The 27,700-nt window shown below is 44.1% G+C and overlaps 1 protein-coding gene across 1 annotated transcript; it reads right to left on the bottom strand.

Moving 5' to 3' along the window:
* LOC115126560 (dual specificity protein phosphatase 7-like) lies at positions 1-24,632 on the bottom strand. Its single transcript, XM_065002112.1, has 3 exons — positions 23,841-24,632; positions 15,285-15,785; positions 1-1,150 (listed from the first exon to the last, which is right to left on the bottom strand). Exons 1-3 carry the CDS (start codon positions 24,247-24,249, stop codon positions 840-842), a joined length of 1,221 nt encoding a protein of 406 aa, XP_064858184.1. The 5' UTR covers positions 24,250-24,632; the 3' UTR covers positions 1-839.
* Positions 24,633-27,700: the final 3,068 nt, after the last annotated feature.

Raw genomic sequence — 27,700 nt, 5'->3', positions numbered from 1 at the left:
TGCATTAGGTCATCTTTACAAACATAGAAAAGAAATGACAAAAACAACCAGAATATTATCAAAAGGTTACTTTCTGTTGGTCTGTTTTCTCTTTAGTTATAATATCTCCTTCAGCTGTCAGTGTGTTTTTGTACAGGTAAGAGTATAGTAGTAGTAGTAGTAGTAGTAGACATACATTTGCGTGTAAATATATTCAAATATACAAATGCATACATACATACATACATACATACATTCATACTGATAATACGTACTTGTAATTACATTGTTATTAGCATCACTTGAACAGACTTGTGTTTTGTTTTAATAATAACTTAAGTTTGTTAAAAAAAATTTGACCAACATTCAATAGAGACCAGCTCCATAAGGGTGAATCCAAGACCCTCCAACACATCATCATCAAGACGTTGTTGATGAGGAGCTTGTCCAAGAGGACGACAATGAATCAATGAATGACTGCAACAGATCCATCTATCTGCGTTACACATCTTTGTATGATTCTCTGTACAGTTCTGTTCTGCAGCATGAATCAGTCTACATCTAGGACTTCTTCCTTCCTTAGACATAAAATAACAGGCTGGTCAAAGAGATGACAAGATAAGGCGCTTCCCAAACCACTGTGGAGATGAAACAGAAGAGCTTCCTCCTCTTCCTCTCTGATAGACCAATGATCCAACGAGCCAATCAGACTTCCATTAGGCGTCTGTTCTGCCCCTGTCCTCTTCCCATGTCCATCCACCATCCCAGACTATCCGCTGTCAAAGCCAGCCAGCCTCTGACGATCAGAAGATAAACATTCACATCCAAGTTGGCCGCTCAAGTCTCGCCCCTCCTCCTTTTCATGTAGATTCCAGCGTGTCGAGCTGGAACACGTTATGATTGGTTGGCGTGGTGAAGAACAGCTGGTCATTGGTGGAGGTGTGGTTGTCACATGGGCTATTGAGCCCTAACGTTCTCTCAAAGTCCAGAAGCTGACCCATGAAGTTGAAGTTGGGAGAGATGTTGGACTTCTTGCGTTTAACGAAGTCGTAGGCGTCGTTGAGCGACAGGTTGAGCTTCTGCATCAGGTATGCCACGGTGACCGTTACCGAGCGACTGATCCCTGCCAGGCAGTGCACCAGGATACCACACTTTTTGGAACGAGCTTCATCTGGAAGAGAGAAGGTAAAGATGAGTTTGAGGTGTTTTTAATGCAACATAAATTAGTTTGACTTACTTTATTGAACTTGTGTGAAGCCTTTGAGTGTTCAGAAATATTTAAAGGGAACAGCTACAACAACTCCACCTCTCTGGTTTCAGGAGTTTATAATGAGGGAACAGCTACATCAACTCCACCTCTCTGGTTTCTGGAGTTTATAATGAGAGAACAGCTACATCAACTCCACCTCTCTGGTTTCTGGAGTTTATAATGAGAGAACAGCTACAACAACTCCACCTGTCTGGTTTCTAGAGTTTATAATGAGGGAACAGCTACAACAACTCCACCTCTGGTTTCAGGAGTTTATAATGAGAGAACAGCTACAACAACTTTTTAGGTTATTGTCTTGCTGAAAGGTGAATTCATCTCCCAGTGTCAGGTTGAAAGCAGACTGAACCAGGTTTTCCTCTAGGATTTTGCCTGTGCCTTGCTCCATTCCATTTATTTTTTATCCTGAAAAACTCTCCAGTCCTTAACAATTACAAGCATACCCATAACATGATACAGCCAGCACTATGCTTTAAAATATGGAGTGTGGTACTCAGTAATTTGTTGTATTGGATTTGCCTCAAACATAACACTTTGTCCTCAGGACAAGAAGTTAATTGCTTTACCACATTTTTATCAGTGTTACTTTAGTGCCTTGTTGCAAACAGGATACGTGTTTTGGAATATTTTTATTCTGTACAAGCTTCCTTCTTTTCACTCTGTCATTTAGGTTAGTATTGTGAAGTAACTACAATGTTGTTGATCCATCCTCAGTTCTCCTATCACAGCCATTAAACTCTGTAACTGTTTTAAAGTCACCCTTGGTCTCATGGTGAAATCCCTGAGCGGTTTCCTTCCTCTCCGGCAACTGAGTTAGAAAGGACGTCTCTATCTTTGTAGTGACTGGTTGTATTGATACACCATCCAAAGTGTAATTAATTATTGCACCATGCTCAAAGGGATAGTCAATGTCTGTTCCACCAATAATGTTTAGTACAGTGCCTTGCAAAAGTATTCATCCCCCTTGGCGTTTTTCCTATTTTGTTGCATTACAACCTGTAATTTATATGGATTTTTATTTGGATTTCATGTAATGGACATACACACAATAGTCAAAATTGGTGAAGTGAAATGAAAAAAAAGAACTTGTTTAAAAAATAAATAAAAAATGGAAAGGTGGTTCCTGCATATGTATTCACACGTTGCTATGAAGCCCCTGAGTAAGATCTGGTGCAACCAATTACCTTCCGAAGTCACATAATTAGTTAAATAAAGTCCACCTGTGTGCAATCTAAGTGTCACATGATCTCAGTATATATACACATGTTCTGAAAGGCCCCAGAGTCTGCAACACCACCAAGCAAGCGGCACCATGAAGACCAGGTCAAGGACAAAGTTGTGGAGAAGAACAGATCAGGGTTGGGTTATAAAAAAATATCAGAAACTTTCAACATCCCCCGGAGCACAATTAAATCCCTTATTAAAAAATGGAAAGAATATGGCACCACAACAAACCTGCCAAGAGAGAGCCGCCCACCAAAACTCACAGACCAGGCAAGGAGGGCATTAATCAGAGGCAACAAAGAGACCAAAGATAACCCTGAAGGAGCTGTAAAGATCCACAGCGGAGATTGGAGTATCTGTCTATAGGACCACTTTAAGCCATACACTCCACAGAGCTGGGCTTTACGGAAGAGAGGCAGGAAAAAAGCCATTGCTTAAAGAAAAAAATAAGCAAACACTTTTGGTGTTTGCCGAAATGCATGTGGGAGACTCCCCAAACAGATGGAAGAAGGTACTCTGGTCAGATGAGACTAAAATGTAGCTTTTTGGCCATCAAGGAAAACGCTATGTCTGGCGCAAAGCCAACACCTCTCATCGTCAGGGACTGGGAAACTGGTCAGAAATGAAGGAATGATGGATGGTGCTAAATACAGGGAAATTCTTGAAGGAAACCTGTTTCAGTTTTCCAGAGATTTGAGACTGGGACGGAGGTTCACCTTCCAGCAGGACAATGACCCTAAGCATACTGCTAAAGCAACACTTGAGTGGTTTAAAGGGAAACATGTCTTGGAATGGCCTAGTCAAAGCCCAGACCTCAATCGAATTGAGAATCTGTGGTATAACTTAAAGATTGCTGTACATTAGCGGAACCCATCCAACTTGAAGGAGCTGGAGCAGTTTTTCCTTGAAGCAAAAATCCCAGTGGCTAGATGTGCCAAGCTTATAGAGACATACCCCAAGAGACTTACAGTTGTAATTGCTGTGAAAGGTGGCTCTACAAAATATTGACTTTGGGGGGTGAATAGTTATGAACGTTCAAGTTCTTTGTTTTTTTTGTCTTATTTCTTGTTTGTTTCACAATAAAAAATACTTTGCATCTTCAAAGTGGTAGGCATATTGCATAAATCAAATGATACAAACCCCACAAAAATAGGAAAAATGCCAAGGGGGGTGAATACTTTCGCAAGCCACTGTAGGTGCCCTTCTTGGCAAGGAATTTGAAAACCTCCCTGGTCTTTGTGGTTGAATAGGTGTTTGAAATTCACTTCTCAACTGAAGGACCTTACAGATAATTGTATGTGTGGGTTACAGAGATGAGGTAGTCATTCAAAACTCATGTTAAACACTGGAGGTTTTTTCTTAAAACAAAGGGGTTGCATACTTATTGACTCAAGACATTTGTAAAGATTTCAAAAAACAATTATTCCACTTTGTCATTATGGGGTAAAGTGTTTAGGCCAGTGACACAAAATCTATATTTAATCCAATTTAAATTCAGGCTATAACACAACATGTGGAAAAAGTGTGAATATTTTCTGGAGGAACTAAATGACCCCCGTTCAGAACTAAATGACCCACGTTCAGAACTAAATGACCGACTTTCAGAACTAAATCGTCCACGTTCAGAACTAAATGACCCACGTTCAGAACTAAATGACCCACATTCAGAACTAAATGACCCACGTTCAGAACTAAATGACCCACGTTCAGAACTAAATGAACCACGTTCAGAACTAAATTACCCATGTTCAGAACTAAATGACCCCCTTTCAGAACTAAATGAACCACGTTCAGAACTAAATTACCCCCGTTCAGAACTAAAGTACCCACGTTCAGAACTAAATTACCCACTTTCAGAACTAAATGACCCACGTTCAGAACTAAATTACCCCCGTTCAGAACTAAATTACCCACGTTCAGAACTAAATGACCCCCTTTCAGAGCTAAATCGCCCACGTTCAGAACTAAATGACCCCCTTTCAGAGCTAAATCGCCCACGTTCAGAACTAAATGACCCACTTTCAGAGCTAAATCGCCCACGTTCAGAACTAAATCGCCCACGTTCAGAACTAAATGGCCCACGTTCAGAACTAAATTACCTCCGTTCAGAACTAAATGACCTATATTCAGAACTAAATGACCCACGTTCAGAACTAAATGAACTATATTCAGAACTAAATGACCCACTTTCAGAGCTAAATCGCCCACGTTCAGAACTAAATCGCCCACATTCAGAACTAAATTAACCACATTCAGAACTAAATTACCCCCGTTCAGAACTAAATGACCCACTTTCAGAGCTAAATGACCCACGTTCAGAACTAAATTACCCCCGTTCAGAACTAAATGACCCACTTTCAGAGCTAAATGACCCACGTTCAGAACTAAATTACCCCCGTTCAGAACTAAATTACCCACGTTCAGAACTAAATGACCCACTTTCAGAGCAAAATCACCCACGTTCAGAACTAAATGACCTATATTCAGAATTAAATGATCCACGTTCAGAACTAAATGAACCACATTCAGAACTAAATGACCCACGTTCAGAACTAATTTACCCATGTTCAGAACTAAATGACCCCCTTTCAGAACTAAATGACCCACGTTCAGAACTAAATTACCCCCGTTCAGAACTAAATTACCCACGTTCAGAACTAAATGACCCACTTTCAGAGCTAAATGACCCACTTTCAGAGCTAAATCGCCCACGTTCAGAACTAAATGGCCCACATTCAGAACTAAATGACCCCCATTCAGAACTAAATGACCTATATTCAGAACTAAATGACCCACGTTCAGAACTAAATTACCCATGTTCAGAACTAAATGACCCACGTTCAGAACTAAATTACCCACGTTCAGAACTAAATGACCTATATTCAGAACTAAATGACCCACGTTCAGAACTAAATTACCAATGTTCAGAACTAAATGACCCACGTTCAGAACTAAATGAACTATATTCAGAACTAAATGACCGACTTTCAGAACTAAATTAACCACATTCAGAACTAAATTACCCACGTTTAGAACTAAATTACCCACGTTCAGAACTAAATTACCTCCGTTCAGAACTAAATGACCTATATTCAGAACTAAATGACCCACGTTCAGAACTAAATGAACTATATTCAGAACTAAATGACCGACTTTCAGAACTAAATTAACCACATTCAGAACTAAATTACCCACGTTTAGAACTAAATTACCCACGTTCAGAACTAAATGACCCACTTTCAGAGCTAAATGACCCACGTTCAGAACTAAATTACCCCCGTTCAGAACTAAATTACCCACGTTCAGAACTAAATGACCCACTTTCAGAGCTAAATCACCCACGTTCAGAACTAAATGACCTATATTCAGAATTAAATTACCCATGTTCAGAACTAAATGACCCCCTTTCAGAACTAAATGACCCACGTTCAGAACTAAATTACCCCCGTTCAGAACTAAATTACCCACGTTCAGAACTAAATGACCCACTTTCAGAGCTAAATCGCCCACATTCAGAACTAAATGGCCCACATTCAGAACTAAATGACCCCCGTTCAGAACTAAATGACCCCCGTTCAGAACTACATTACCTATATTCAGAACTAAATTACCCACTTTCAGAGCTAAATCGCCCACATTCAGAACTAAATGACCCCCGTTTAGAACTAAATGACCTATATTCAGAACTAAATGACCTATATTCAGAACTAAATGACCCCCGTTTAGAACTAAATGACCTATATTCAGAACTAAATGACCTATATTCAGAACTAAATGACCTATATTCAAAACTAAATGACCTATATTCAGAACTAAATGACCTATATTCAGAACTAAATTACCCCCGTTTAGAACTAAATGACCTATATTCAGAACTAAATGACCTATATTCAGAACTAAATGACCCACGTTCAGAACTAAATGACCTATATTCAGAACTAAATGACCCACGTTCAGAACTAAATGACCTATATTCAGAACTAAATGACCCACGTTCAGAACTACATTACCTATATGCAGAACTAAATGACCCACGTTCAGAACTACATTACCTATATTCAGAACTAAATGATCCACGTTCAGAACTAAATGACCCACGTTCAGAACTAAATTAACTATATTCAGAAATAAATTACCTATATTCAAAACAACAGTCGGAAGTTTACTTACACTCAGGTTGGAGTCATGAAAACTCGCCTTTCAACCACTCCACGCATTTCTTGTTAACAAACTATAGTTTTGGCAAGTCGGTTAGGACATCTACTTTGTGCAGACAGATTATTTCACTTATAGTTCACTGTATCACAGTTCAGAAGTTTACATACACTAAATTGACTGTGCCTTTAAACAGCTTGGAAAATGCCAGAAAATGATGTCATGGTTTTAGAAGCTTCTGATAGGCTAACTGACATCATTTGAGTCAATTGGAGTTGAACTTGTGGATGTATTTCAAGGCCTACCTTCAAACTCAGTGCCTCTTTGCTTGACATCATGGGAAAATCAAAAGAAATCAGCCAATATCCCAGAAAAATAATTGTAGATATCAACAAGCCTGGTTCATCCTTGGGAGCAATTTTCAAATGCCTGAAGGTACCACGTTCATCTGTACAAAAAATAGTACACAAGTATAAACACCATGGGACCACGCAGCCGTCATACCGCTCAGGAAGGAGAAGCGTTCTGTCCCCTAGAGATGAACGTACTTTGGTACAAAAAGTGCAAATCAATCCCAGAACAACAGCAAAGGACCTTGTGAAGATGCTGGAGGAAACAGGTACAAAAGTATCTATATCCACAGTAAAACTAGTCCTATATCGACATAACCTGAAAGGCCGCTCAGCAAGGAAGATGCCACTGCTCCAAAACAGCCATATAAAAGCCAGACTACGGTTTGCAACTGCACATGGGGACAAAGATGGTACTTTTTGGAGAAATATCCTCTGGTCTGATGAAACAAAAATAGAACTGTTCGGCCATAATGACCATCGTTATGTTAGGAGGATAAGGGGGAGGCTTGCAAGCCGAAGACACCATCCCAACCGTGAAGCACGGGGATGCAGCATCATGTTGTGGGGGTGCTTTGCTGCAGGAGGGACTGGTGCACTTCACAAAATAGATTTTATCATGAGGGAGGAAATGATGTGGATATATTGAAGCTACATCTCAAGACACCAGGCCCATATTAAAAATGTGTATACAAATTTTGACCAGGGCCCATTTTTAAAAGTAGTGCATTTGGGACATAGTCATTGATATAGATGATCCATTATTCACAACCTAGATGTTGTTCCTGGGTTTTATCTGGTGCAACACTCTGCACTATCAAGCCATTAGTGCTTCAAAGGATACCGCAAAGTAAGTCAGTCCCACTCTCTTTCAACCCCTACTCCTTCCTTCCTTCCCCTCCCTCCCTCCCCAGACCATTAGTCCTCTTCCTCCAAACTCAGATTTGTCCGTCAGACTGACAGTTGGTGGAGAGAACGCGTTTCCACTGCTCCAGAGTCCAATGGTGGCGGGATTTACACCACTCCAGATGACGCTTGGCATTGCGCATGGTGATCTTAGGCTTGTGTGCGGCTGCTCGGCCTCGGAAACCCATCTCATGAAGCTCCCGACAAAACAGTTATTGCGCTGGCGTTGCTTCCAGAGGCAGTTCGGAACTCGGTAGCGAGTGTTGCAACCGAGGACAGACATTTGTTACGAGCTACACGTTTTAGCACTCAGTGGCCCCGTTCTGTGAGCTTGTGTGGCCTACCACTTCGTGGCTGAGCCGTTGTTGCTCCGAGACGTTTCCACTTCACAATAACAGCACTTACAGTTAACCGGGGCAGCTCCAGCAGGGAAGACATTTTACAAATTGACTTGTTGGAAAAGTGCTACCCTATGATGGTGCCACATTGAAAGTCACTGAGCTCTTCAGAAAAGGTCATTCTACTGCCAATGTTTGTCTATGGAGATTGCATGGCGGTGTGCTCGATTTTATACACCTATCAGCAACGGATGTGGCTGAAATAGCCAAATCCACTAATTTGAAGGGGTGTCCCGATACTTTTGTATATATAGTGTATATAAATTAACTCTAGTGTGTCTAGACAAATACAGACAGTAGAACTAATGGAGTCTAGTCAGGAAAAACTCTGGTTCCTTTTAGTGTATAACTAGGAGCTAGATGTTTAAACTCTGGTTCCTTCTAGTGTCTAACTAAGACCCGGAGGTTTAAACTCTGGTTCCTTCTAGTGTATAACTAGGAGCTAGATGTTTAAACTCTGGTTCCATCTAGTGTATAACTAGGAGCTAGATGTTTAAACTCTGGTTCCTTCTAGTGTATAACTAGGAGCTAGATGTTTAAACTCTGGTTCCATCTAGTGTATAACTAGGAGCTAAATGTTTAAACTCTGGTTCCTTCTAGTGTATAACTAGGAGCTAGATGTTTAAACTCTGGTTCCTTCTAGTGTCTAACCGCCCCAATAGGTTCACTGACGACGCAATCGCCATCACACTGCACACTGCCCTATCCAATCTGGACAAGAGGAATACCTATGTAAGAATGCTGTTCATCGATTACAGTGCAGCATTTAACACCACAGTGCCCTCCAAACTCATCATTACCCTGGGTCTCGACCCCGCCCTGTGCAACTGGGTCCTGGACTTCCTGACGGGCCAGGACCCAGTTGGTGAGGGTAGGTTACCTACCCCAAGGTGGTGAGGGTAGGTAACAACATCTCCACCCGCGCTGATTCTCAACACTGGGGCCCCACAAGGGTGCGTTCACCCACGACTGCGTGGCCATGCACGCCTCCAACTCAATCATCAAGTTTGCCGACGACACTACAGTGGTAGGCTTGATTACCAACAACGACGAGACGGCCTACAGGGAAGAGGTGAGGGCCCTCGGAGTGTAGTGTCAGGAAAACAACCTCACACTCAATGTCAACAAAACAAAGGAGATGATCGTGGACTTCAGGAAACAAAAGAGGGAGCAGCCCCCTATCTACATTGATGGGACAGAGTGGAGAGGGTGGAGAGTTTTAAGTTCCTCGGCGTACACATCACGGACAAACTGAATTGGTCCACCCACACAGACAGCGTGGTGAAGAAGGCGCAGCAGCGCCTCTTCAACCTCAGGAGGCTGAAGAAATTTGGCTTGTCACCAAAAACACTCACACGCTTTTACAGATGCACAATCGAGTGCATCCTGTCGGGCTGTATCACCGCCTGGTACGGCAACTGCTCCGCCCACAACCGTAAGGCTCTCCAAAGGGTAGTGAGGTCTGCACAACGCATCACCGGGTGCAAACTACCTGCCCTCCAGGACACCTACACCACCCGATGTTACAGGAAGGCCATAAAGATCATCAAGGATATCAACCACCCGAGCCACTGCCTGTTCACCCTGCTATCATCCAGAAGGCGAGGTCAGTACAGGTGCATCAAAGCAGAGACTGAGAGACTGAAAAACAGCTTCTAGCTCAAGGCCATCAGACTGTTAAACAGCCATCACTAACATTGAGTGGCTGCTGCCAACATACTGACTCACCTCCAGCCACTTTAATAATGGAAAAATGTATGTAATCAATTTATCACTAGTCACTTTATATTATATAATGTTTACATACCCTACATTACACATCTCATATGTATATACTGTACACTATACCATCTACTGCATCTTGCCATCTTGATGTAATGTATCACTAGACACTTTAAACAATGCCCCTTTTATATGTTTACATACCCTACATTACTCATCTCATATGTATATACTGCACTTGATACCATCTACTGCAACTTGCCTATGCCGTTCGGCCATCACTCATTCATATATTTTTATGTACGTATTCGTATTCATTCCTTTACACTTGTGTGTATAAGGTAGTTGTTGTGAAATTGTTAGATTACTTGTTGGTTATTACTGCATTGTCGGAACTAGAAGCACAAGCATTTCGCTACACTCGCATTAACATCTGCTAACCATGTGTATGTGACAAATACATTTGATTTGATTTGAGTGTAGCTAACTGTCCCTAACTAACTAACAAACAGGCCCTAACTAACTAACAGGTCCTAACTAACTAACAGGCCCAAAGTAACTAACAGGCCCAAAGCAACTAACAGGCCCAAAGCAACTAACAGGCCCAAAGCAACTAACAGGCCCAAAGCAACTAACAGGCCCAAAGTAACTAACATGCCCAAAGTAACTAACAGGCCCAAAGTAACTCATTAACAGGCCCTAACTAACTACAGTAGCTTTACATATTTCCCTAAAAGTGGAGCAGCAATCCCTGCTACCACACATTCCAGCGATTGACCAAGACCCTCAAACTCTGACTCGAAACCTTTCACATGTCATAGTGGGTTTCTTAACTGTGGCACTTTCAAAACAAACACGGCTCAGGATATATATTCCAGAGCCAAACCAAAATTCCACATTCCCTTGAAGCTGATGAGGGGAATACCCTGGGTATTCGTCTAGTTGTACACTGATTAATTAAAAACTGAAACTAACCACAAATAGTCTGGTCTGAAATACTGAAACTAACCACAAATAGTCTGGTCTGAAATACTGAAACTATTGTCAAATAGTCTAGTCTGAAATACTGAAACTATTGTCAAATAGTCTGGTCTGAAATACTGAAATAGTCCTAAGAAAATATTACAAAACAAACCTCTCTGTTATAATTCTTTCACTACTTTATACCAGAGCCCTATTCCCTGTATAGTGCACTACTTTATACCAGAGTCCCTATTCTCTATATAGGGCACTACTTTAGACCAGAGCCCTATTCCCTATAAAGGGCACTACTTTAGACCAGAGCCCTATTCCCTATATAGTGCACTAGTATAGACTAGAGCCCAATTCCCTATATAGTGCACTACTTTATACCAGAGACCTATTCCCTATATAGTGCACTACTTTATACCAGAGCCCTATTCCCTATATAGTGCACTACTTTTCAAGTCATGGATGTTAAACTAATTAAAAGGTTAAACTGTATTTCTTCACTGTTTCCCCGGACGTTTTTATCTTGCATTTATATTTTAGTTACCGAGCTGACGTTCTTATCCAGAGCGAATTACAGGAGCAATTAGGGCTAAGTGCCTTGCTCAAGGGTACAGACAGACTTTTCACCGAGTTACCTCAGTGAATCGAACCAGCAACCTTTCAGTTACTGGCCCAACGCTATGAACCCCTAGCCATCCATCATTCATCAGCCAAACAACCCTAGTTATCCATCATTCATTACAAAGTAACATGCAGACCAGACTGAGAACGTGCGTCTGCCATCGGGCGCATGCCGACTTTGTCCACCCAGACGAGATCAGGACACGCAGGTTGAAATGTCAAAATTAACTCTGAACCAACTATATTAATTTGGGGACAGGTCGATAAGTATTAAACATTGATTGGAATTTAGCTAGCTAGCTTGCTGTTGCTAGCTAATTTGTCCTGGGATATAAACATAGGGTTGTTATTTTACCTGAAATGCACAAGGTCCTCTACTCCGACAATTAATCAACAGATAAAAGGGTCAACCTAGTTAGTTTCTAGTAATCTCTCCTCCTTCAGGCTTCTTCTTCTGTTGACTTTATATGGCGGTTGGCAACCAACATTAAGGTGCATTACCACCAGCAACTGGAGTGGACCTCAGTTTATCTTTCAATCACCCAGGTAGGTATACGCTCCTAAAAACCAATGAGGAGATGGGACAGGCGGGACTTGCAGCGCTCCAAGCGTCACAAATAGAACACATTTCTATTTTGCGCCTGGCTAAGCAGACGCTCGTTGACGCGTGCAAGTAGTGTGGGTGCAACAATTGTATTGATTATGGATCCCCATTAGTTCCTGCCAAGGCAGCAGCTACTCTTCCTGGGGTTTATTATGGATCCCCATTAGTTCCTGCCAAGGCAGCAGCTACTCTTCCTGGGGTTTATTATGGATCCCCATTAGTTCCTGCCAAGGCAGCAGCTACTCTTCCTGGGGTTTATTATGGATCCCCATTAGTTCCTGTCAAGGCAGCAGCTACTCTTCCTGGGGTTTATTATGGATCCCCATTAGTTCCTGTCAAGACAGCAGCTACTCTTCCTGGGGTTTATTATAGATCCCCATTAGTTCCTGTCAAGGCAGCAGCTACTCTTCCTGGGGTTTATTATGGATCCCCATTAGTTCCTGTCAAGACAGCAGCTACTCTTCCTGGGATCCAGCAAAATTAAGGCAGATCAATAACATTACATTCCTAACAGACTAAGTGTGTGCCTCTACTCTACTACCACATATCTATAACACAAGATCCATGTGTGTATGGTACGAATGTTATCGTGTGTTTGTATGCATGTGTCTATGTCTATGTTTATGTTGCTTCACAATTCTGCTGTTCTAAAAGGTGTATTTTTCGAATAGAATAACGTTTGTGTTAATTTTGCAATGCTTGCACATGCGAGGGAGGTGGTGTGTGGGTGGTCAACAAGTAAGGCTATCCTTCATTATTCAGTCTTCGCAGTGTTCAAGATGACCTGGCCTACTTCATTCACAGTGCTTCTCTAAGTGACCTGGCCTACTTCATTCACAGTGGTTCTCTAAATGACCTGGCCTACTTCATTCACAGTGCTTCTCTAAATGACCTGGCCTACTTCATTCACAGTGCTGGTCAAAATGACCTGGCCTACTTCATTCACAGTGCTTCTCTAAATGACCTGGCCTACTTCATTCACAGTGCTGGTCAAAATGACCTGGCCTACTTCATTCACAGTGCTGGTCAAAATGACCTGGCCTACTTCATTCACAGTGCTGGTCAAAATGACCTGGCCTACTTCCTTCACAGTGCTTCTCTAAATGACCTGGCCTACTTCATTCACAGTTCTTCTCTAAGTGACCTGGCCTACTTCATTCACAGTGGTTCTCTAAATGACCTGGCCTACTTCATTCACAGTGGTTCTCTAAATGTCCTGGCCTACTTCATTCACAGTGGTTCTCTAAATGACCTGGCCTACTTCATTCACAGTGGTTCTCTAAATGACCTGGCCTACTTCATTCACAGTGCTGGTCAAAATGACCTGGCCTACTTCATTCACAGTGCTTCTCTAAATGACCTGGCCTACTTCATTCACAGTGCTTCTCTAAATGACCTGGCCTACTTCATTGACAGTGGTTCTCTAAATGACCTGGCCTACTTCATTCACAGTGCTTCTCTAAATGACCTGGCCTACTTCATTCACAGTGCTTCTCTAAATGACCTGGCCTACTTCATTCACAGTGCTGGTCAAAATGACCTGGCCTACTTCATTCACAGTGCTGGTCAAAATGACCTGGCCTACTTCATTCACAGTGCTTCTCTAAATGACCTGGCCTACTTCATTCACAGTGCTGGTCAAAATGACCTGGCCTACTTCATTCACAGTGCTTCTCTAAATGACCTGGCCTACTTCATTCACAATGCTTCTCTAAATGACCTGGCCTACTTCATTCACAGTGCTTCTCTAAATTACCTGGCCTACTTCATTCACAGTGGTTCTCTAAATGACCTGGCCTACTTCATTCACAGTGCTTCTCTAAACGACCTGGCCTACTTCATTCTCAGTGCTTCTCTAAATGACCTGGCCTACTTCATTCACAGTTCTTCTCTAAGTGACCTGGCCTACTTCATTCACAGTGCTGGTGAAAATGACCTGGCCTACTTCATTCACACTGGTTCTCTAAATGACCTGGCCTACTTCATTCACAGTGGTTCTCTAAATGACCTGGCCTACTTCATTCACAGTGCTTCTCTAAATGACCTGGCCTACTTCATTCAGTGGTTCTCTAAATGACCTGGCCTACTTCATTCACAGTGGTTCTCTAAATGACCTGGCCTACTTCCTTCACAGTGCTTCTCTAAATGACCTGGTCTACTTCATTCACAGTGCTTCTCTAAGTGACCTGGCCTACTTCCTTCACAGTGCTTCTCTAAATGACCTGGCCTACTTCATTCACAGTGCTTCTCTAAGTGACCTGGCCTACTTCATTCACAGTGCTTCTCTAAGTGACCTGGCCTACTTCCTTCACAGTGCTTCTCTAAATGACCTGGCCTACTTCATTCACAGTGCTTCTCTAAGTGACCTGGCCTACTTCCTTCACGGTGCTTCTCTAAATGACCTGGCCTACTTCATTCACAGTGCCTCTCTAAATGACCTGGCCTACTTCCTTCACAGTGCTTCTCTAAATGACCTGACCTACTTCATTCACAGTGCCTCTCTAAATGACCTGACCTACTTCATTCACAGATTCCCTTCTGTTGTATAATGAGTGTGCTAGAAACCTGTTGGCCGACTTTTGATGAGTTAATTAAAGGCCCACACTGTGATTTGATGATATAATCCCTCCAACGCTAGAGCGACTCAGATCAAGTCATGACTCATAGCGTTCATGGTGTGAAATGAGGCGTGTAGCAGGAAATACCACAAACCGCTCAGAAAGAGATCACAGTTGTTTCTTAAAGGATGATACATCTGAGGTTTTGTTAGCTTAAGTTGCTGACTCATAGGTCTATACTATATATGTTTTGAGTTATAAGCTTTGTTATTGTACTTGTGCATCTATTTTTTAAGCCAACAACTTAATGAATCTATCGCTGCCTAATTGAGTTTTATAGTTATATAACCTGAATGTTGGTGGGATGAGCTGAGGAAACAATTTTTCAAATGAATCAACTCTGACCTGGGTTCATAAAACATTACGCAAACGAACATTACAACACAAGACAAGAATGAAAAGACTCTGAACTCCACCTGATCTGTGATTGAACAACATTCAAATGAGCAGGCTACTGCCACAACTCACCAATGAAAGAAATGGCCTCTGGGAAAAACTGCGAGAGGTTTTGGCTCCAGTGATCGGAGATGGGGATCTGTTTGTACTTGAAGTCTCCGTCGTGTTCAAACATGTTGGGCAGGTTGGGCGTGACGTTCAGGATGTACTTAATATTATACTTCCCCAGGATGTCCAGATTGGTGGAGTCTTTGGCACAGCCCAGGTAGAGGTACGGTAAGATCTGGACCGGGAAGGCAGGCTGATTGTTGGGGAGAGGGCTGCCCTCGGACTCGGTGGCGCTGACCGGTTCTCTGTCTGATGACTCCCCATCAGAACAGTCAGAGCTGATCCTCAGCCCCCCCAGCCCCAGGACGGACGCAGGCGGGGAACTGCTGGGGCAGGAACAGTCAGAGCTGATCCTCAGCCCCCCCAGCCCCAGGACGGACGCAGGCGGGGAACTGCTGGGGCAGGAACAGTCAAGGTTGATCTCACAGTGTTCTGGGTAGTCTGTCTGGAACTTGTTGAATCCACCTGGAAACAACAACGGAGACGTTTTAGAATAGAATCAAATCAAATAGAATCAAATAGAACAGAAGAGAACTGCTGGAAAGAACAAAAGAGACGTTTTAGAATAAAATCAAATCAAATAGAATCAAATAGAACAGAAGAGAACTGCTGGAAAGAACAAAAGAGACGTTTTAGAATAAAATCAAATCAAATAGAATCAAATAGAACAGAAGAGAACTGCTGGAAAGAACAAAAGAGACGTTTTAGAATAGAATCAAATCAAATAGAACAGAAGAGAACTGCTGGAAAGAACAGGAACACAGATGGGTCAGAATCACAATATGAGAAAGGTTCTGTGACACGTCATTCCAGCGATTCTATAAATACAATACAGAGAAATTAGAATAGATTATAGCTTTATTGTCCCATGTGCAAATTGGAATATCGTCTGTGTGTGTGATAAATGATAGCATGAACAGAGATCTACCAGAATACTGACCGAAAGGTGTGAACAGCATGTACCAATTCAAAATGGCGAAACAAACTCCAAGAACAACCAGATACTAGTTATATGTGCTAGACAGGAAACGGGTCTACTTCCTACATGACGGTAAAATAAATGTATACTGATACGTTAGCACATTAAACCCTATAACACAATAATAAACCCATCTCAAACACTGATGTTTTGGGAATGGGATTACTGTACATCCCATGTTTCCACTTCTTCAACATTTCATAGGCCCGTTTCCCCAAAAACATCTTAAGGTTAAATTAATCGTTAGAAAGTTCGTAGGAGCATCGTTACATCTCCGAGCTGTTTCCCAAAAAGCCTGGTTATTAACGTTGCATTTGAAAACGCTCGTAATCTAACGCCCGCGTCAGACCGCTGGTAGAACAGCTAAATGTATCGTTAAAAATGCATTTTCTCCCCGCCGCGCGTCACTTAATACACGGAACATCTCCGCTAAACGTGGAATCACGCGGTTTATCCGCTATGACCGCCATAACTTTAGAACAAAGTTGACTACCAATAGAAAGTTGCCCAAGTCTTTGCAATTAATACAAACAAGCGACGTATAAAAAGGATGCTTCAAATGAATAGACCTGAGATGAAAGCATTAACATGTAAATTCAGTAGGCTATAGGCCTATATATTTGTAAATCATATTGAATTACATTGCATGTTAAATCAATTGAGTTCTACATTGCTACTTGTAGGCTACTGTCATGTTAAATCAATTGAGTTCTACATTGCTACTTGTAGGCTACTGTCATGTTAAATCAATTGAGTTCTACATTGCTACTTGTAGGCTACTGTCATGTTAAATCAATTGAGTTCTACATTGCTACTTGTAGGCTACTGTCTGTAATTTGTCTCAATATATTTCATGACTTTTAGCCTAACGTGCGCAATAATGTGCCAAATTTAGATTTTCTTTTCATTATTATAGGGTAAGCATTAGAATAAGCCGCATGAATATGTGCAATCATACGTGATAATATCTTTCTAGGAACTGGACCGTCGTCAGTATTGTGGAATAATTATAATGTTACGGTAAGATTTAAATGGAGAAAACTGATCCGAGAGCAGAGCTGTCTTTCTATCGATTCACTATTAAAACAACGTGCCTCAACGATACAGCATTGACGAATGTTCTTTCTGAACGGTGTTTTGAGAAACGCATGTTACATATTCGGTCGTCGTACGAAAGAAGCATCGTTAAAAACACCAATGAGCCTACATTCCATCGCCCTGGGAAACGGGGCCAAGATATGGAACTACTTCTACACTGTGTGCTGTCTACATAACCAAAAGAATGTGGGCACCTGCCGATGGAATCATAGGCATTAATATGGAGTTGGGGCCCCCTTTGCTGCTATAACAGCCTCCACTCTTCTGGGAAGGCTTTAATATGGAGTTGGTCCCCCCTTTGCTGCTATAACAGCCTCCACTCTTCTGAGAAGGCTTTCCACTAGATGTTGGAACAATGCTGGGGGGGAACTTGCTTCCATTCAACCACAAGTAATTGTGAGGTCGGGCACTGATGTTGGGTGATAAGTCCTGACTCACAGTCAACGTTCCAATTCATCCCAAAGGTGTTCAATAGGGTTAAAGTCAGGACTCTGTGCAGGCCAGTCAAGTTCTTCCACACCGATCTCGACAAACCACTTCTGTATGGACCTCGCTTTGTGCACAGGGGGCATTGTCATGCTGAAACAGGTAAGGGCCTTCTCCAAACTGTTGCTACCAAGTTGGAAGCACAGAATCATCTACAATGTCATTGTATGCAATAATGTTAGCCCGAACCATGAAAAACAGCCCCAAACAATTATTCCTCCTCCACCAAACTTTACAGTTGACACTATACATTGGGGCAGGTAGTGTTCTCCTGGCATCCGCCAAAACCCAGATTTGTCCATCGGACTGCCAGATGGTGAAGCGTGATTCATCACTCCAGCCGACGCTTGGCATTGCCCATGGTGATCTTAGGCTTGTGTGCGACTGCTCGGCCATGGAAACCCATTTCATTAAGCTCCCAACAAACAGTTAATTTACTGACGTTGCTTCCAGAGGCAGTTTGGAACTCAGTAGTGAGTGTTGCAACAGAGGACAGACAATTTTTACGCGCTTCAGCACTCGGGGGTGAGCTTCTGTGGCCTACCACTTCGCGGTTGAGCCGTTGTTGCTCCTAGAAGTTTCCACTTCACAATAACAGCCCTTACAGTCGACCGGGAATAATTTTGCACGTCCAATTTTTCAGTTTTTGATTTGTTAAAAAAGTTTGAAATATCCAATAAATGTCGTTCCACTTCATGATTGTGTCCCACTTGTTGTTGATTCTTCACAAAAAAATACAGTTTTATATCTTTATGTTTGAAGCCTGAAATATGGCAAAAGGTCGCAAAGTTCAAGGGGGCCGAATACTTTCGCAAGGCACTGTACCTAGACAAACCAAAACCCCATAGATATTCAAAAACCCTAGACAATACAAAAACTAAACCAACCACCCATGTCACACCCTGACCTAACCAAAATAACAAAGAAAACAAAGATAACTAAGGTCAGGGCGTGACACATATAGCATGTTTACTCGATTAGATTGGTCTAACAGTCGAAAGTTAAAGGGCTTGAACCATTGTGATTCTTACTACTGTGACAGAGTAGGAAATAAGCGACTATTAAGACAATAGAAGAAGAATGGATCATTCCCAACACTGCCTACAGATTGATTCCAATCAGGCCACCATAGACCTACATATACCTAGACAATAGCAAAACCCGATAGATATACAAAAACCCTAGACAGGATGAACACCTAGACAATACAAAAACCCCATAGATATACAAAAACCCTAGACAGGGTGAACACCTAGACAATACAAAAACTAAACCAACCACTAAACCAAAATATAACTGGTTTATTTTGAAGCGTTTGAGAAAATAAAGAGCAGTATTTTTAAAAATATCTTAATACTGTATATTATGGCAGAGGAAACATGGCTGCCATCCATTGACTTTTCATTCAGACAACAATTATTTTACAACTTTAATATGATACAGACTAGAATGGAAAAGAATAGTGTAACTTGTTGAAAGGAAAACAAATAGATAATTAGTATCATACGGTTGTCTTGATTTAGCGACTTTATAACTTGGGCTGTAATCCAGTGGTAACATTAGTATCTTTATTTAACGAGGCAAGTCAGTTAAGAACAGATTCTTAATTACAATGACGGCCTAGGAACAGTGGGTTAACTGCCTTGTTCAATGGCAGAACGGCCTAGGAACAGTGGGTTAACTGCCTTGTTCAATGGCAGAACGGCCTAGGAACAGTGGGTTAACTGCCTTGTTCAATGGCAGAACGGCCTAGGAACAGTGGGTTAACTGCCTTGTTCAATGGCAGAACGGCCTAGGAACAGTGGGTTAACTGCCTTGTTCAATGGCAGAACGGCCTAGGAACAGTGGGTTAACTGCCTTGTTCAATGGCAGAACGGCCTAGGAACAGTGGGTTAACTGCCTTGTTCAATGGCAGAACGGCCTAGGAACAGTGGGTTAACTGCCTTGTTCAATGGCAGAACGGCCTAGGAACAGTGGGTTAACTGCCTTGTTCAATGGCAGAACGGCCTAGGAACAGTGGGTTAACTGCCTTGTTCAATGGCAGAACGGCCTAGCAACAGTGGGTTAACTGCCTTGTTCAATGGCAGAACGGCCTAGGAACAGTGGGTTAACTGCCTTGTTCAATGGCAGAACGGCCTAGGAACAGTGGGTTAACTGCCTTGTTCAATGGCAGAACGGCCTAGCAACAGTGGGTTAACTGCCTTGTTCAATGGCAGAACGGCCTAGGAACAGTGGGTTAACTGCCTTGTTCAATGGCAGAACGGCCTAGCAACAGTGGGTTAACTGCCTTGTTCAATGGCAGAACGGCCTAGGAACAGTGGGTTAACTGCCTTGTTCAATGGCAGAACGGCCTAGCAACAGTGGGTTAACTGCCTTGTTCAATGGCAGAACGGCCTAGCAACAGTGGGTTAACTGCCTTGTTCAATGGCAGAACGGCCTAGGAACAGTGGGTTAACTGCCTTGTTCAATGGCAGAACGGCCTAGCAACAGTGGGTTAACTGCCTTGTTCAATGGCAGAACGGCCTAGCAACAGTGGGTTAACTGCCTTGTTCAATGGCAGAACGGCCTAGGAACAGTGGGTTAACTGCCTTGTTCAATGGCAGAACGGCCTAGGAACAGTGGGTTAACTGCCTTGTTCAATGGCAGAACGGCCTAGCACACGTGTTACTGTCAATTTCAACACAACAAAAGCAATATCTTTGGGCTACACATTATTACATTGTACACTTTCTGCCTGTGGACATCTGTTCTACAACGTGCCAGCAGAGCATGAGACCCTTTGTTGGCATAATTGATCTCTTTCAGGGAGAGACTAACATCTGACAACCCTTTTATCCACTGTATTGAAGAAGTGAGAAAGAGGGAACGTGTGTGTTGCTCCTTTCACCTCTATAGTGGCCATCCAGCTTAAACCAGGTGAGGCTCCAGCTACACTTGGTCCCTGAATCCACCTGTTTAACAAGCAACGCCTCATTTTCACCTAATTCTCTCATTCTGAAAATGAACCACATAGTGTAGAGGGAAAACATTAGTTCACAGATAGTAGTTAGTTCGTTAACTAGTTAACATTATTTTTATTTATTTTTACCTTTATTTAACTAGGCAGTTATTAAAGAACAAATTCTTATTTTCACACAGATTGCCGGGGTTTAGTAACGTGCTATAACTTGAGGAACGGCAAGGAGTCATTTACCAGTTAATACTATGACAAATTAGTTAGGTTACTAATGTTTGCTCGTTTCATGTTGTAACGTTAGCTAGCTAACATTAGCTGTCAGACTTTATTAGCAAGAAAAATTTTCACCAACATAAACTCAATTATTTGATCAGTAAAGTTGGCTAATGTTGCTCAACATTTCTCTGGCTAGCTAGCGGAGAATTCGATCCAGCTAGCAAGATACTTAAAATACTCGTTCCACCACACTTTCTCCCTCACCTCAAACTTTCCAAATGTCAGTTGTTTTTCGGTTACAGCTCATGAAGTATGCATCATCACCTTCTCACCCCCGTCTCCGTGGTCGGGCTTCTCCTCTACCGTTACCTCGTCGTTATCGTTCAGGGGACGTGCTGCTGTAACCTTCTCCTCTACCGTTACCTCGTCGTTATCGTTCAGGGGACGTGCTGCTGTAACCTTCTCCTCTACCGTTACCTCGTCGTTATCGTTCAGGGGACGCCCTGCTGTAACCTTCTCCTCTACCGTTACCTCATCGTTATCGTTCAGGGGACGCCCTGCTGTAACCTTCTCCCCTACCGTTACCTCGTCATTATCTTTCAGGGAACGTGCTGCTGTAACCTTCTCCTCTACCGTTACCTCGTCGTTATCTTTCAGGGAACGTGCTGCTGTAACCTTCTCCTCTACCGTTACCTCGTCGTTATCGTTCAGGGAACGTGCTGCTGTAACCTTCTCCTCTACCGTTACCTCGTCGTTATCGTTCAGGGGACGTGCTGCTGTAACCTTCTCCTCTACCGTTACCTCGTCGTTATCGTTCAGGGGACGTGCTACTGTAACCTTCTCCCCTACCGTTACCTCGTCGTTATCGTTCAGGGGACGTGCTGCTGTAACCTTCTCCTCTACCGTTACCTTGTCGTTATCTTTCAGGGGACGTGCTACTGTAACCTTCTCCTCTACCGTTACCTCGTCGTTATCTTTCAGGGGACGTGCTACTGTAACCTTCTCCTCTACCGTTACCTCGTCGTTATCTTTCAGGGGACGTGCTACTGTAACCTTCTCCCCTACCGTTACCTCGTCGTTATCGTTCAGGGAACGTGCTGCTGTAACCTTCTCCTCTACCGTTACCTCGTCGTTATCGTTCAGGGGACGTGCTGCTGTAACCTTCTCCTCTACCGTTACCTAGTCGTTATCGTTCAGGGGACGTGCTACTGTAACCTTCTCCCCTACCGTTACCTCGTCATTATCGTTCAGGGGACGTGCTGCTGTAACCTTCTCCTCTACCGTTACCTCGTCGTTATCTTTCAGGGGACGTGCTACTGTAACCTTCTCCTCTACCGTTACCTCGTCGTTATCTTTCAGGGGACGTGCTGCTGTAACCTTCTCCTCTACCGTTACCTCGTCGTTATCGTTCAGGGGACGTGCTGCTGTAACCTTCTCCTCTACCGTTACCTCGTCGTTATCGTTCAGGGGACGTGCTGCTGTAACCTTCTCCTCTACCGTTACCTCGTCGTTATCGTTCAGGGGACGTGCTGCTGTAACCTTCTCCTCTACCGTTACCTCGTCGTTATCGTTCAGGGAACGTGCTGCTGTATGTAACCTTCTCCCCTACCGTTACCTCGTCGTTATCGTTCAGGGGACGTGCTGCTGTAACTGACAAGCTGCCTTTCCAGAGGCTCGCTGATGCTGTAACTAGTCAGTTGGTTTCCTCTTCTTTCTTCAGCTGCGCTGCATTCTGTTGTTATGTGAACGATTGGCTGAGCCTTGGACACAGCCAGTATTGCTCCGCCCCCTACCCCAAAAGGGTTTATCATTGGATCTACACAAATCACGTAGGTCACCTATTTTGGATTCAAAATGGCGAATTTCACTGAAAGTTGGCTAGTTTGCATCCCTGGTTATTTAAGACAAAGCTTAGGAATTAGGTTAAAGGGTTAAGGTTAGAGTTAGGAGAAAGGGTTAGGGTTAACTGAAAGGGTTAAGGTTAGAGTTAGGAGAAAGGGTTAGGGTTAACTAAAAGGGTTAAGGTTAGGAATTAGGTTAAAGGGTTAGGGTTAACTAAAAGGGTTAAGGTTAGAGTTAGGAGAAAGGGTTAGGGTTAACTAAAAGGGTTAAGGTTAGGAATTAGGTTAAAGGGTTAGGGTTAACTAAAAGGGTTATGGTTAGAGTTAGGAGAAAGGGTTAGGGTTAACTAAAAGGGTTATGGTTAGAGTTAGGAGAAAGGTTAGCTAACACGCTAAGAAGTTGCAAAGTAGCTAATATTGCATGTGATGAGATTAGAACACACAACCTTTGGATTACTAGACGTTATCTGCCCGACCAACCACCCTCCTTTCATTTTTGCCTTTAGCAACCTCTTGTCTTATGTAACCATACCAAACATAATATATCATAGGAAACGTAAATCCAGACACTGAATTTAGTATGTTACGTCTAGTCTATGAGACCAGGCTGAGGAATAGAACATAGTTTGGGCTATAGTGGATTCGTAGGCTAACAGGTAGTCTAGAACATAATATATTATACACTCTTAGAACATAAAGGGTTATAAAAGGGTTATTTGACTGTCCCCATAGGAGAACACTTTTTCGTTCCATGTAGAACCCTCTTTAAAAAAGGTTCAACATGGAACCCAAAGGGGATTTATCTGGAACCAAAATGATTCTCTAAAGGGTTATCCTTTGGGAATAACGAAAAATCATTTTGTTCGAGACTGCACCTTTTTTCCAAGAGTGTAGAATAGAATACGGAAATATCACAATTAAAGAGCAAAGAAGCGAACTTTCACCTTCCAGGTAAAAAGCCTTGGAGCCGTCATCCCGGAGCTTTTGCAGCAGCAAGCCGAGGACAGAGCTCACCAGCCCGGTCTCCTGCCAGTCCGTAGTGGCCTCGTCGTAGAGAAGAATCATGTCCGTTTTGCACCGCTTTACGAATTTCTCCTTATCCTCGTTGTTGGGAATGATGGACCGGATCGGTAGATTCCCCTTCTTTAGTCTCCGCAGCATCAAACCGGGAATCGCCAGATTGATGGCCGACTCTATGTGTGAAGATTCGTAGAGCTCGTGCGATCGGCAGTCCAGCAGCAGTAGCGAGCTCACCCCGAGCCCGGACTCAAGTTCCTCTTGAAGCCATTCCACACTTTTACTCGACATCATCTCTGTCACGACCCGGGAACCCTTCCAAAGAGTAATTTTCATTAGGGAAATATAGATGCGTCTCTTTGCACTAACACGCGGGCCAAAAAAAATGAATCACGGCGCTAAACTTCTACTCGTGTGGATATGGACAGAACCACGTCCGTCCGCTCTGATCCCGGTCGTCCCACGATACAGCAGCAGCTCACCCGGACTGGTAGACGGAATCAACACACCACCAGGCTTCAACACATTAACGATATTCTCTCAGACCGTTTGATACTGCGTCCCATTACTGAAAAGACCCTATAGGCTAAGTGTTGTCTGGTTTTTATAAATCTGATCAAAATGTGGCTTCCAGGTGAATCATAACTACAGCACATTATTTTTGGACATTTGCCTTTCGACCGCCTCCCGTGTGTCATTTCCAGTAACCGCTATGAGAGGCAGACCGAAGTAAAAGGAGTATGCAGACCCGAGGGCATGTCACTGAAGGAGAAGGAGGAGTTGGGGAACAGTTAAAGACGCAGCGCACAGCGGAGCGGAGTGGAAAGTGTTTCGGACATCATGTTCCCTCTATGTCTCTCGCCACTTGAATAGCACACAAATGGCCTAAAATATGTGACTGATACTTAATTCAACCTGTTCGGATTCCGGGGAAACTGGAGAAGTCTCTTGGGATCTCCAAATGCATAATTTACATAATTGCGTAGAGAAACATTTCGGGCAACCTCTGGCCCTGGACACTGGACCATAACAATACAATTAGCTAAGATTGTCCCTTCTAAACATTCACATACATGCCTTTCAGATTGCAATAGGCCTATAATAATGAGATTAGAAACAAAGGACAATGGGTAATTGATGCGGTTGGTTCCTCTTTAACAGATCTGCCACTTTCCCTCTCTTCCCTCCCGAGTCTCTCTCACCCCCCTCCCCTCCCCTCTATCTCTCACCCCCCCCTCCCCTCTATCTCTCACCCCCTCCCTCCCTCTGTCTCTCACCCCCTCCCCTCCCCTCTATCTCTCACCCCTCCCTCCCTCTGTCTCTCACCCCCTCCCCTCTATCTCTCACCCCTCCCTCCCTCTCTCTCTCACCCCCTCCCTCCTCTCTCTCTCACCCCCTCCCTCCCAAGTTTCTCTCACCCCCTCCCCTCCCCTCTATCTCTCACTGTCCCTCCCCTCTATCTCTCACCCCCTCTATCTCTCACCCCTCCCTCCCCCTCACCCCCTCTCTCTCACCCCCCTCCCTCCCCTCTCTCTCACCCCCTCTCTCTCACCCTCCTCTATCTCTCACCCCCTCCCTCCCCTCTCTCTCTCACCCCTCCCTCCCCCTCACCCCCTCTCTCTCACCCCCCCCCTCCCCTCTATCTCTCACCCCCTCCCCCCCTGTCTCTCACCCCTCCCTCCCCTCTCTCTCTCACCCCTCCCTCCCCCTACCCCCCTCTCTCTCACCCCCTCCCTCCCTCTGTCTCTCACCCCCTGCCTCCCTCTCTCACCCCTCCCTCCCCTCCCCTCTCTCACCCCTCCCTCCCCCTCTCTCTCACCCCTCCCTCCCTCTGTCTCTCACCCCCTGACTCCCTCTCTCACCCCCTCCCTCCCATCTATCTCTCACCCCCTCCCTCCCAAGTCTCTCTCACCCCCTCCCCTCTATCTCTCACCCCCTCCCTCCCTCTGTCTCTCACTCCCTCCCCTCTCTCACCCCTCCCTCCCCTCACCCCCTCTCTCGCACCCCCTCCCTCCCTCTGTCTCTCACCCCCTGCCTCCCTCTCTCACCCCCTCCCTCTATCTCTCACCCTCCCTCCCCCTCTCTCTCACCCCCTCCCTCTGTCTCTCACCCCTGACTCCCCTCTCTCACCCCCTCCCTCCCTCTATCTCTCACCCCCTCCCTCCCCTCTCTCACACCCCCTCCCCCTCCCCTCTCTCACCCCTCCCTCCCCTCTCTCTCACCCACTCCCTCCCCTCTCTCTCAACCTCCCTCCCCCTCTCTCTCACCCCCTCCCTCCCCTCTCACTCACCCCTCCCTCCCCTTTCTCTCTCACCCCCTCCCTCCCCTCTCTCTCACCACTCCCTCCCTCTCTCTCAACCTCCCTCCCCCTCTCTCTCACCCCCTCCCTCCCCTCTCACTCACCCCTCCCTCCCCTTTCTCTCTCACCCCCTCCCTCCCCTCTCACTCACCCCTCCCTCCCCTTTCTCTCTCACCCCCTCCCTCCCATCTCTCTCACCCCCTCCCTCCCCTCTATCTCTCACTGTCCCTCCCCTCTCACTCACCCCCTCCCTCCCCTCTCTCTCACCCCCTCCCTCCCCTCTATCTCACCCCCTCCCTCCCCTCTCTCTCTCAACCTCCCTCCCCTCTCTCTCTCACCCACCCGACCTGAGAAGACTAGTCATTATGAATGGACCGCCCTGATTGAAATAAAAAAATAATCTCATGATTGATAAAATCCTGGTGAAATCTGAAATTAACTTGTCATTGACCACAATATTACATTACATTACATTCTAATCAATTCTATTTTTTTTATTTTACCTTTATTTAACTAGGCAAGTCAGTTAAGAACAAATTCTTATTTTCAATGATGGCCTAGGAACAGTGGGTTAACTGCCTGTTCAGGGGCAGAACGACAGATTTGTACCTTGTCAGCTCGGGGGTTTGAACTTGCAACTTTCTGGTTACTAGTCTAACGCTCTAACCACTAGGCTACGCTGCCGCCGTAACAATGTATTTACAAAGAAGTTACATATTTGACAAGTACAGTGTTATGACTTTTCTACTCATTTGGACGTCTAAGTAGCAGTTGTAGCTCACATCCAGCGGTGAAGAGAGAAAGGTTTGTTTTTACACTCACAGCTGCAGGACAGAAGGCATAGAGAGCCACAGGCAGCAGACAATGCCTCTTTATCCCTCGGTCCCAATGACTTAACATTTACTTCAGACTCTGACAGCTAACTCTTGTGTTTCCATCCCTCTCTTCCCAAACCCCCCCTCCATGAACAATAAGTTACAGACTTACCCACTGAGCACTGAAGCTACTAGCAACTGTTAGCCTCTCAACAGTAAGTTACAGACTTACCCACTGAGCACTGAAGCTACTAGCAACTGTTGGCCTCTCAACAGTGAGTTACAGATTTACCCACTGAGCGCTGAAGCTACTAGCTACTGTTAGCCTCTCAACAGTAAGTTACAGACTTACCCACTGAGCGCTGAAGCTACTAGCTACTGTTAGCCTCTCAACAGTAAGTTACAGATTTACCCACTGAGCGCTGAAGCTACTAGCTACTGTTAGCCTCTCAACAGTTACAGTTACAGCTACTACTGTTAGATTTACCCACTGAGCGCTGAAGCTACTAGCTACTGTTAGCCTCTCAACAACGAGTTACAGACTTACCCACTGAGCGCTGAAGCTACTAGCTACTGTTAGCCTCTCAACAGTAAGTTACAGACTTACCCACTGAGCGCTGAAGCTACTAGCTACTGTTAGCCTCTCAACAACGAGTTACAGACTTACCCACTG

Source organism: Oncorhynchus nerka, linkage group LG15 (genome assembly GCF_034236695.1).
Source record: "Oncorhynchus nerka isolate Pitt River linkage group LG15, Oner_Uvic_2.0, whole genome shotgun sequence".
Lineage (NCBI taxonomy): Eukaryota > Metazoa > Chordata > Actinopteri > Salmoniformes > Salmonidae > Oncorhynchus > Oncorhynchus nerka.
This window is presented reverse-complemented; position numbering and strand designations above follow the sequence as displayed.

Bases quoted from the DNA above. Each gene is read 5' to 3' on its own strand.
- LOC115126560 (XM_065002112.1), bottom strand. From the start codon at position 24,249: ATGAAAATTACTCTTTGGAAGGGTTCCCGGGTCGTGACAGAGATGATG. The intron at 15,786-23,840 runs GTGAAAGTTCGC...TGTTGTTTCCAG, and splicing joins CAAGGCTTTTTACCTGGAAG to GTGGATTCAACAAGTTCCAG. The intron at 1,151-15,284 runs GTGAGTTGTGGC...TCTCTCTTCCAG, and splicing joins AGAGGCCATTTCTTTCATTG to ATGAAGCTCGTTCCAAAAAG.